Genomic DNA, 10,754 nt, shown 5'->3' with positions numbered 1-10,754 from the left:
GGCAACAACAATACTACAGCGAGGATAAAAGTTACGCTTTCTTTCTTTGCGTGAACATTTGGGCGGTGTTATGCAAATCTTCCCACATAGTGAGGTAGATATGTGGGGGCGTGTTCGAACGAGCCGTTTTAGGGGGGTGTGGCTGACTCTTAACTTTTATAAAGAATATCTCTTTGGATTTGAGACTTTAGTCTTTGCAACTTTACAGATCTTCTTTATGCACCAAGAGCTTGTAACACTCCAAAGAGAAAGGAAAAAATGAAATTGCATCATATGACCCCTTTAATAAACGCATTACACCGTAACTAAACCCATTAGATTTTAGCCGACTAAATTTACTGTAGATTTAGTCAACTAAAATCTTATGATATTTAGTCGACTAAAACTAAAAACAATTCAGATGACTAAAATATGACAAACTAAATGGCATTTTAGTCAAAAGACTACGACAAACTAAATCAATTTGCTGTCAAAATTAACACTGCTTCACAGCTTTGGATGGAAACATAGCTAGTGTGTCAGAGTCCGTTTTTTTTTTAATTTAAATATTTGCCCCCTTGAATTAATTTTCAGTGAAGTCCACCGTTTGCCGTGAGTTTGACTGACAGGCAATCTGACCAATCATAACGGCAAATCAACAAACAAATGCCTGGTTTGCTTGTTGAACAAAATGGCGGATTTGCAGATTAACTAGCAGTGTAGCAGATTAACTTTGATGGACTTGAACTTGAATTGTGTATTGGTGTTTTTGCAGGGTTGAAACAACATACCTTCCATATATATTCCTTGCTATAAATAGTAGTAAATATTAAATATTTTTGCAAAGGGTCAGTTAACCTTCATGAGGACATTTGAGAATATTTCTGTCTAACATACAGTGCACAGAATGTTGTACATTTCTTCAATTTAAATAAATACATTGTATACAGTGTCTAGAATAGAAGCTTACATGCTTAAATCAAATTAATAAACATATCCAAATAAATTAATTAAAAAAAAAAATTATTAAAAAAAAATAATTATCAAAACAAATGTCTAAAATATCAACTTAAATTAACTGTTTTTGCAGGGTTGAAACAACATACCTTCCATATATATTCCTTGCTATAAATAGTAGTAAATATTAAATATTTTTGCAAAGGGTTAGTTAACCTTCATGAGGACATTTGAGAATATTTCTGTCTAACATACAGTGCACAGAATGTTGTACATTTCTTCAATTTAAATAAATACATTGTATACAGTGTCTAGAATAGAAGCTTACATGCTTAAATCAAATTAATAAACATATCCAAATTAATTAATTTTAAAAAAAATTATCAAAAAAAAATAATCAAAACAAATGTCTAAAATATCAACTTAAATTAACATCTAAATATAAAAATAACAAATAAATAATCTAAAATATGAAATTAATCAAAATCAACATCTGAATATCAAAAATAAATATGTAAATATTTAAAATATCAAATCAAACAAACCAATCTACAAAAATATCAAAATAAATAAATGCATGAATAGGAATTTGTGTATTAACACTAAGCCCAGGTTAATTTTCCTTGTTTTAACCCACACACCATACATCTGGTCAGCTAGAGTTCAAATGTGAAATCAGCTGCTGCTGCGAGGACTGGGCGTCTCATGTGTGCATGTGCTGTCAGTTGACTATGATGTGCTTGTTGCTCACATTTAAAACATAAAAGAGTGATGAACTTGTATTGTGTGCTAAAGCTCAATGAAAACAAAAGAAACTCCATATTGTTGAAGAAACATCTGGTATAAGCACAGCCACACATGGGCATAAAACCAGAGTTTACTGATTAAAATGGTGGGTGTGTTTGTGTGTGTGACAGAAAGAGAGGGAGAGAGATAAAAGGACACAGTTTCCAGCTGGATTGACTAGTTTTCTACACAGTAAGGGCCATCAACGTGAAACATGACTGTCTGGTGGGCCAAACAATGAGCTTTCTGCTGAGAGAGACAATGAAGAGCTATTTATCTGTGAAGAGGAAGCCGGGTGCATCAGTTCAAGACCTTTAATTATCATACAAGGGGCGTAATGGCTACAAAACGCTCAATCTCCATTCATTTGTCTCGAGACTGGCTGATGAATGGTAGGAGTGCCATCACAGAGCCCTCTGTGTACGTACAACACTGCACACCTCCCAGCCACCGCCACAGGAGTCCCAGCACAAGCGCCGCTCAAATACATTGCCAGACGTCTACCTAGAGCACACGTTAAGATTTTTCCTGATGAAGAGGATGCTCCAAAAATACAGAAAACCGAAAACAATGCTGCCTACTAAAATCAGATTTTGGTTCAAATCCAAGGCAGAACTGCATTTAGCCTTCACATATAAAGAAATTCCAGAATGAATTGTGATTCTATGTTGATTTACTCAATATCTGTGCACAACGTATTTAAAAAAGTTAATTTTAGAATTTTTCCATAATGGTGCCCTGTTAGCTTAGCAACATGCTAACATCAAACTACTGGAATCAATTATGGATTCCATTTTGTCTTAGAAAAAAGTACCCTACATAGGTAATAGACAACAAGGCAGCTCACTAGGCTTTGGTACAGAAAAATTGAAGAACGAGGCATAAACTGGAGACTCGAGCAGATCAAGTCCATGAGGTTCTTTACTCATTGTTCAATAAACGTGTGGAAATAATATAGATTAAGAACATGAGCACTTACTGTGGATCTGGTAGGTATCGTAAAACAATGCTGCCCATTTCTGGAGAAAGAGAGAACAACATATGCTTTTTAGATCAAGATTTTGAATACATCAGTGATGTAAAAAAAAAAAATCACGCATTTGTTGGCTGTACTGTGATGCTGAGCTTCATGAAAGAGAATAAAAGCCAAAGGTTCTGGTCTAAACATGGGAATTTGTCACAATGACACAGGCAGTTTGACCACACTGACAAGTGCCACAGCAACTACTATAACACCAAATTAATAAATGACTAATATCTAAACACAAACACACACAAACAGAATATATAGAAACTTTATAAAATTTTTGCGGATAAAATATATACAATTAATTACATTAAATTTAAATGTAAAATATGCAGTATATATAGTCGACATAGCAGTGGCACTGAAAACCATGGTGGCGAATAATTTATCCGAGGGTCATGATGTAAATAATAAATAATAATGGGCTGAGAACTGAGCCCTGTGGAACACCCTGTTCGAGTAAGACAGTGGGTGATATATAGTTATGCATGGTGATGTAGTATTGTCTGTCTGTCAGATAGGAGGAAAACCAGGATAGCGCAGCTCCTGAGATGCCAATCTCTGAAAGGCATAGGAGTAATAACTTATGACAGACAGTATCAAAAGCTGAGCTGAGATCAAGTAATAAGAGTATGGAAAGATTGCCCGAGTCAATAAAGTAAGAGGTCATTAATAACCCTGAAATACTAAAGCATTTCAGTACTGTGATGCAAGCGAAAACCTGACTGAAATATATCAAACTGACTGTTGAGAGCTAGAAATGACTGCAGTTAACTGGCAACAACCTTTTCCATGATTTTTGAATTTTTATATTTTCTATAATGATTTATATATTTAATGTTTTATAAATTGTTACACATCAAAAATTAAATCTAATGTGCTTGCATGCATAGTGATTTCTTTAAGGTTCACTCAACTTTTTACCATTCAAAACTGCAAAAATCAACCTATACATTTTAACATGGCGAAGACTTCAAAGAGTTCATGGGCTAAAAATACAAGTGGCATTAGCAGGGGTGTATTCCAGAAAGCACGGTTAACTTACCGTCAACTAAACCCGGAACTTTCGGTTGATTAACCCCAAACCTTGCTTACTCGAGGTATGTGGTTCCAAAAACGCGTCCGGGAGTAAGTTAATTCAACTCAGAGTATGTTCCTGGGCTGTAATCAAAGCAGCTCTGCTCATGAATGCTACTTTATCAGATCAAATGAAAATGTCATCGAAACTTTTCTGAAGACAGTCGGTTCCCTTCAGAGATACATTCATATAAAACACCCGCGCCGTGTTATGATTTTGAAACGTGCAGTGCTCATGTTTATTCAACGAAGTCAAACGGCACAAATAAATCAATGTATGGGAAACTGGTAATGTATATCGAAATATCGGAAATGTGTTTAAAAATCATATCACTGTTATTGAAAAAAATCATATCGCGATACATATTGATATTTAATTATTGTCCAGCCCTACTTTCTGGTTAAAATTGCATGTGAAAACCATTATATCTTGCAGAGATATCTTTGGGATTAGACTGCTGCTTTTCAACTTGAAAAATCTCTTTTAATATGATTTTTAAATAATGAAAACACGTCTACACAACACTATCTTTATTCTAGAGTGTCCAGTATTCATTTAGGATTCATCCATTTTGGATGCATGCAGATACACAAGTGATTCATAAAAAATTATTTACATCAAACTATGTGTTTTTTTTACATACACCCACCTCCTGAGCCAGTCTGAAAGCACAACCAAACTGTTCTCCATCAGTATTTCTGGACCAGACCTTCACGCCCGTGTTTATAACCTGCAGAAAGACAGAGAAACTGGGCATGAAGAACTCCATCTACAACAGTGCTTTGCTGCTTGATTATTATATATTTTTTAATTTGGTAAAACCTTACAGTAACACACAAGGCTACGTTTTCTACGTGCATTTACGCTTTGATTTGAACGAAAACAGCGCATCCGTGTGGCACGGCTGACACAGAAGAGCATACACTGCTTCCGTTCAGCCGATATTCTTCAAAATGACGCTACGGTGATGCGGAGAGACACAGAGACGACGAATTATTGAATAAAGTTGTTATTTTTGTTTTCTTCGCGTACAAAAAGTATTCTCGTCGCTTCATAACATTACGGTTGAACCACTGATGGCAGATGGACTATTCTGACGATGTCTTTCATACTTTTCTGGACCTTGACAGTGTAATTTACTTGGCAGTCAATGGGACAGTCACAAGCCTCCCGGTTTTCATCCAAAATATCTTAAATTGTGTTCCCGAAGACGAACAAAGCTTTTACGGGTTTGGAACGACATTGGGGTAAGTGATGTATATACACATACATATATATATATATATAATTCACATCCAAAAATACGGTACCTCTAGGGTACATACATACATATATATGTATATATATATAAAATAAAAATAATAATTATAATAAATTATAACGTATTGTAATTACTTAAAATTATTAAGTACTATTCAGTTAAAATAGTTCTGCATTACTACCCAAATATCATTACAGCATGTGAATTGCTCAGAACACAAATAATACAACAAAGGATGGGGTGTGTAAGTGTTTACAGTGCGTTTCCTTGTTGTAACGTAACTGCAGTGATGTCTGTTTACATTAGCAGCAGATGGTTGTTTCATACTTGATGAATGTGAAGGCACTAGAGCACAGATAGAGATGAGATCATAGTGAGGCTGCTGTCCCCATCTGCCTGTACGCCATCTTCAATCACTGCTAGCACTGATGAAGGGCCATCAGAGTGTGTGTGTGTGTGTGCTCTTGCCTTCATTCTCTCGCTGTTGTTGAGCAGAACATTTCGGAGCTCTTTGGACACCATGTACAGGTGCCTCTTCTTTCCTTCATGGGTGCGAGTCAATACGTTCAGCTTGGGGAAATCTGGAGACAGGTTGTAGAAAGCTCTGCAGCAGACAAAGAAATATCACAGCATAAAATAAATGATGGTTAGACAGAAGGAAAAAAAACGCACATATGCGCACAGCTCTGAACACGCTGCGACATATGGAGCAGAGGCGTTGTCTCCAACAAGTCAAAATGGCGGGTTGCCAGCGCTGTGGCACTGTGCATCTGTGTGAGAAAATAAATAACATTCATCACAAACAAAAGATGGAGTCACCGTGACTGAACGATAATGATCATATCATCCATTCTTCTGATTGGTCACATAGGATGTATAGTGTAATAACAGATAAAACACACACAAAGGCCCCGGCCCACTCAGAGCATATATATTCAGACATGACAAACACACACTGGGATCAGAAAAATACTGCTTAAAAAAAAAAAAAAAAAAAAGCAAGATATGAGAGCGTTTGTAAAAACAATATTTGTATTGAGCAGCGAGGCTTTGTAAATGGAGAGGAGAGGCACTCACTGGATGGGAGGGAAGATGGGGTCATCCTCTGTCAGAAACACAAAAGGATCCTCTTTGAAGCCAAAGAGTTTCATCTTCTTTGGAGGAGGGGGGCTATAACAGACAGAGCACTTCATGTCAATGTGGAGCACAGTAACTGAAGAAAAACTGCAGTAACACATACCGTCCATCAGGGGGCACTGAAATCAACACCACAAGTATCGCCTGAAAGCGAATGAGTTTGAAATGGAATTCTTTCTTACTGAATTCTTAAAGAATACTGCACAGTTGCTGCATTTCTATTATGTGAAACAACAGATTACGCAACAATAAATGGTTCAAACTGTCATCAAATAATTATACAAGTATAATGTCTGTTCAACAATTAAAACACATCAAGACTCAATGCAACGACATGTTTGTTTTAGGACTGTGCGATTTGGGGGAAAATATCAAATAGCGATTTATTTTTTTATAGATATTGCGATTGCGATTTGATTTGCGATTTTAAATTTGCAAAGTCAAGCTTCAGCTCAATATTGTCAATAATGTGCAGCACAGTATGGGTATCATTACCCTGCTGAAAAAAACAATAGAAACCATCACAGAAATTCTTATAGTTTCCATTAAACCATTACAAAATTCCTTTTTGTTTTGGGCATTATTCCAAAGTTTTATTACTATTGTAATAATATAGTTATGTTTATAAAATATAGTTATTTTATTATTAAAATGGTTGCTATTAATATTAACAGCTTTAATGATTGTTTTAAACCGTTCTAATAATAATAATAATAATAATAATAATAATAATATTTAGATCTGTTTGTTATTTATGTTGTTGCTAGAATATTAACTATTGTTATTGTAATGTTATGTAACAGACACGTTGATTATCATTAGTTATTATTATTATACATTAACAAGATGATGTTAACAGGGCTGTGTTTGAAATGTCTTGAGCAAACTTTCTCATCTGGGAACTATGGACATGACCATCCTACCTTGATCATGGACACCCTAAAAATGCTACTGATTTTCTTGCCATTGTATCGATTTATTTTAATATTTAATATTACTTTACCAAGATCTTGTTAATTAAATGTTTAAAATAAAGATATAACAAAAATAGATCTACTGATTTATAATACTGGTTATTAAACCACTTATGACTCATAGACTTTATCATTCATTTATCATCATCAGCCAAAATGTCTTCTTTGGTGCGTCCCAAAATCCACAGCACAGAGAGAACCAAAGAATGAACGAACGACCAGCAGAGAGAACAACAGGGTGACTGCTGCACCCACACACACACCTGGCTGAAGATACTCACCCACAGACATTATCTTTCTTGACCTCTGAAGGGTCAGGGGTATCTGGGACAGACGGGTTTCCCTCTGCAGGAGTCTCGCCCTCCACTGCTTCCATAGGGGCGCCAGCGGATGAACCGTCTGCTGGTGGGACGACAGCGGGAGACCCCCCCATCTGCAGCTCCTCTGCAGGAGCCGCCTCACTGGAGGAGTTCACCTCCTTATTACGAAGCTACAGACAAAAAGAGGACAGAGACAATAGCTATGCTTCCATCCACCTATTTTTATGCGCATTTTAGGATATTGAATTTAAAAAAAAAAGGAAACGCTTGATGGAAACACCAAGATGCGCATCAATTCTAAAAATGTGCATTAAAAAACTTGTGTGCTCAACTAAGTAGGATACATTTCTTATCCGGTAAGAAAACATGCGCATAAACTATGATGGAAACTAGTGCTGTCAGTTGATTAATCGCATCCAAAATAAATGTTTTTGTATACATAATATATTTATGTGTACTGTGTTTATTTATTATGTATATATATTGTAGCGTCTGGACCAATCAAACACACAATTTTTCATTTGATTTAACAAATCAGTTATTCATTAGATTAACAAAGATGTTTCCTTCAGGCTGTAAATCTGCTGAATATCAAATGGTACCGTAGTTTCATACTTTTATTTCTCTTCTTTAATGATTAATTATTCATATTTCCCCGTGAGCTGATTCGCTACAATATAAATATTAAATATATTTATTTAATAATATAAAATATAATACTATACATATATAAATGTAAATATTTTCAAAATATATACTGAATGTGTGTGTATTTATATATACATAATAAATAAACAGTACACAAATATATTATGTAAACAAAAACTTTTATTTTGGATGCGATTAATCGCGATTAATCATTTGACAGCACTAATGGAAACACTTTGACAGAATAAATTCCTTAATGCGCATCAAAAAAAGACATGCGACTTTGCGATGGGACAGCATAACTGGATGAACCAACGGACCGATCTCAGTGCACAGCATCTGAAATGCTAGTTTTGTCATTCTAAAATGCTTAAGCAAAGTCTCGTCAAAGTGCTTCGTTATAATTAACTCCCAAAACTGCGTTCCCAAACAGCAGGCTCCGAAAATAAGATAGCATGACCACATTTCATCTGCGCGCTACGAAGCTCGTAGTTTATTGTATACAAAAATTATTATATACAGTGCCTTCTCCTACAGCAGCAAATTAATGTTTTCTTCGTGATATTTAGCCCAAGTTAATCAGGAAGGGACGATTTTGTTCTCTTCAACTCACTGGATGGAAACGGTGCTTTATTCGCAAATGTTTTATACAATATTCCAAGTTTCTTAACTTTGGATGGAAACAGCTATAGGTACACACGCTAGCAAAGAGGGTGGATTCATCCAAGAAAACGACAAAAAGATACCATAAATGTACTCTCATACAACTTCAATGCTCTGTTTGCATATATTTTATGTTTCTAATACCTTTGGGTAACGGCGGTTCCATGGCATGGGCGCCTTCTTCACCAACACAGCCACAAAAAACCCACCGGTGTTCTGGTGATGGGGCAATATTCTCATACTGAAAACACAAGCCAAATGTACCATAATGACTAGAGATAAATCAGAGTAAATTAGGATCACACACAGTGACAGTTTACAGGTTAGTATTGCTTCACTTTTACTGTGGTTGTATACTACCATCTAGAGGAGAGTTCTGGAACAACACAAGCATGTGAGACAGTTTGAAGCCGTTAGTTTTTTGTTTGTTTGTTTGATTAAAAGCTGTTAGTTTCTGTTACAGACAGATATACATGATCAAAACAAACTCACCATCTCTCCAGCTTCATATTGGCCAGCTTTTCTGGGTCTGTTGGTGGAAACATGGTGGGTCTGATCTGAGTGTGTCGACTTGTTGGCACCTCTGACCAGTCAGAGAACCACTGACCCTCTTTGGTCATTACCTTTAAAAGAGCACAGAGACCTTTTTTTTGTAAAGAAATAATTTTTATTCAGCGAGGATGCATTAAACTGATTAAAAGTGACAGAAAAGACATTTCCACAAAGCTGTTTGCAACGTGCTCTTGCCGTCACTTAATCGTTTATTTTTGTGCATCAATCTATTAAATTAGTATATAAGACCATGATCCGCACTCACAAAATAGTCTTCTCTTTAGCGTTTATTTTATATTAATCGCCAATAGGATAAAACACAAACGTTTCGGCTCAAGGCCTTCTTCAGTGTGTTGAAGAAGCAGAGCACACACTAAAGGCAGCATTGAGCTGAAACGTTTGCGTTTTGTCCTATTGGTGATTAATGTAAAAAACGCTAAATAGAGAACTATTTTGTGAGTGCGGATCATAGGTAAAGACATTTAAAATGTTACAAAATATAACCATTTCAAATAAGCGTTTCCACAAAAACAGGAAGCAGCACAACTGTTTTCAACATTAATAATAAGAAGAAATTTTTCTTGAGCAGCAAATATTTATGGCCGGTTAATTATCAACTCACTCACCATCGGCATGTGTGGCAAAAAGTTAATTTTGGAACTAGACTCATTTTGTAGCTACATTTAAAGGTGAAATCATGAAAATCATACTTTTTCCACCCGTTTAAGTGCTATAATCGGGTCCCTAGTGCATCTACAGAAAACGTGAAAAAGAACAACCTAGTAACTTTGTTTTAGTAAGCCTTTCTCTGCAAGCTTGTGAAAAAAACGAGCCGCTCAGATTTTGCTCCCCCCGTGACGTAGAAAGGGGATCTTATTATAATATTACCACCCCTTAAAGGATTAGTTCACTTCTGAATTAAAATTTCTCTCCCCCATGTCATCCAAGATGTTCATGTCTTTCTTTCTTCAGTCGAAAAGAAATTAAGGTTTTTGAGGAAAACATTCCAGGGTTCCCTTTCATGGGAACTTCGAACTGCGTCCTCTAGGGGTCGCCATGGGGAACGCCTCGTCATGACCCGTGTCTGAAGCATACATTGAAAAAACACCAACTCGTTGGCCGGCGACAGCCATGACGTCACTACCGGTGCGACTATAGTATAAATAGGCGCCGGGAGCACACATCATTCTCTTCTTCGTCTTCATTGACTGTTTTGTTTGAAGCATGCATTTCTGTGGTAAGAGCAATCTCTATTCATCTCATTATGGCGAGAACTAGCAAAGCGTTTAAGAATGTGTGCATCCGTGTTGACGTTGTTTAAACATCTGATGACACACACGATCTATGCATTATTTGTTTGGGCGAAGAGCAC

The 10,754-nt window shown here is 36.1% G+C and overlaps 1 protein-coding gene across 1 annotated transcript in view; it reads right to left on the bottom strand.

The window, feature by feature from the left end:
- Positions 1–10,754, bottom strand: part of LOC107754797 (NOP2/Sun RNA methyltransferase 2) — a 28,562-nt gene that overhangs the window by 5,482 nt on the left and 12,326 nt on the right. The window contains exons 11-17 of the mRNA XM_016571383.1: positions 9,323–9,453; positions 8,975–9,071; positions 7,481–7,689; positions 6,166–6,258; positions 5,557–5,692; positions 4,471–4,557; positions 2,702–2,766 (exon numbers count right to left, since the gene is read on the bottom strand). Of these exons, the coding sequence (XP_016426869.1) occupies positions 2,702–2,766; positions 4,471–4,557; positions 5,557–5,692; positions 6,166–6,258; positions 7,481–7,689; positions 8,975–9,071; positions 9,323–9,453 (818 nt within the window). The remainder of the gene's footprint in view (positions 1–2,701; positions 2,767–4,470; positions 4,558–5,556; positions 5,693–6,165; positions 6,259–7,480; positions 7,690–8,974; positions 9,072–9,322; positions 9,454–10,754) is intronic.

Source organism: Sinocyclocheilus rhinocerous, unplaced genomic scaffold (assembly GCF_001515625.1).
Source record: "Sinocyclocheilus rhinocerous isolate Xijiao unplaced genomic scaffold, SAMN03320098_v1.1 scaffold21, whole genome shotgun sequence".
NCBI classification, from domain to species: domain Eukaryota; kingdom Metazoa; phylum Chordata; class Actinopteri; order Cypriniformes; family Cyprinidae; genus Sinocyclocheilus; species Sinocyclocheilus rhinocerous.
The sequence above is the reverse complement of the archived record's forward strand: the minus strand, read 5'-3'. Positions and strand labels throughout refer to the sequence as shown.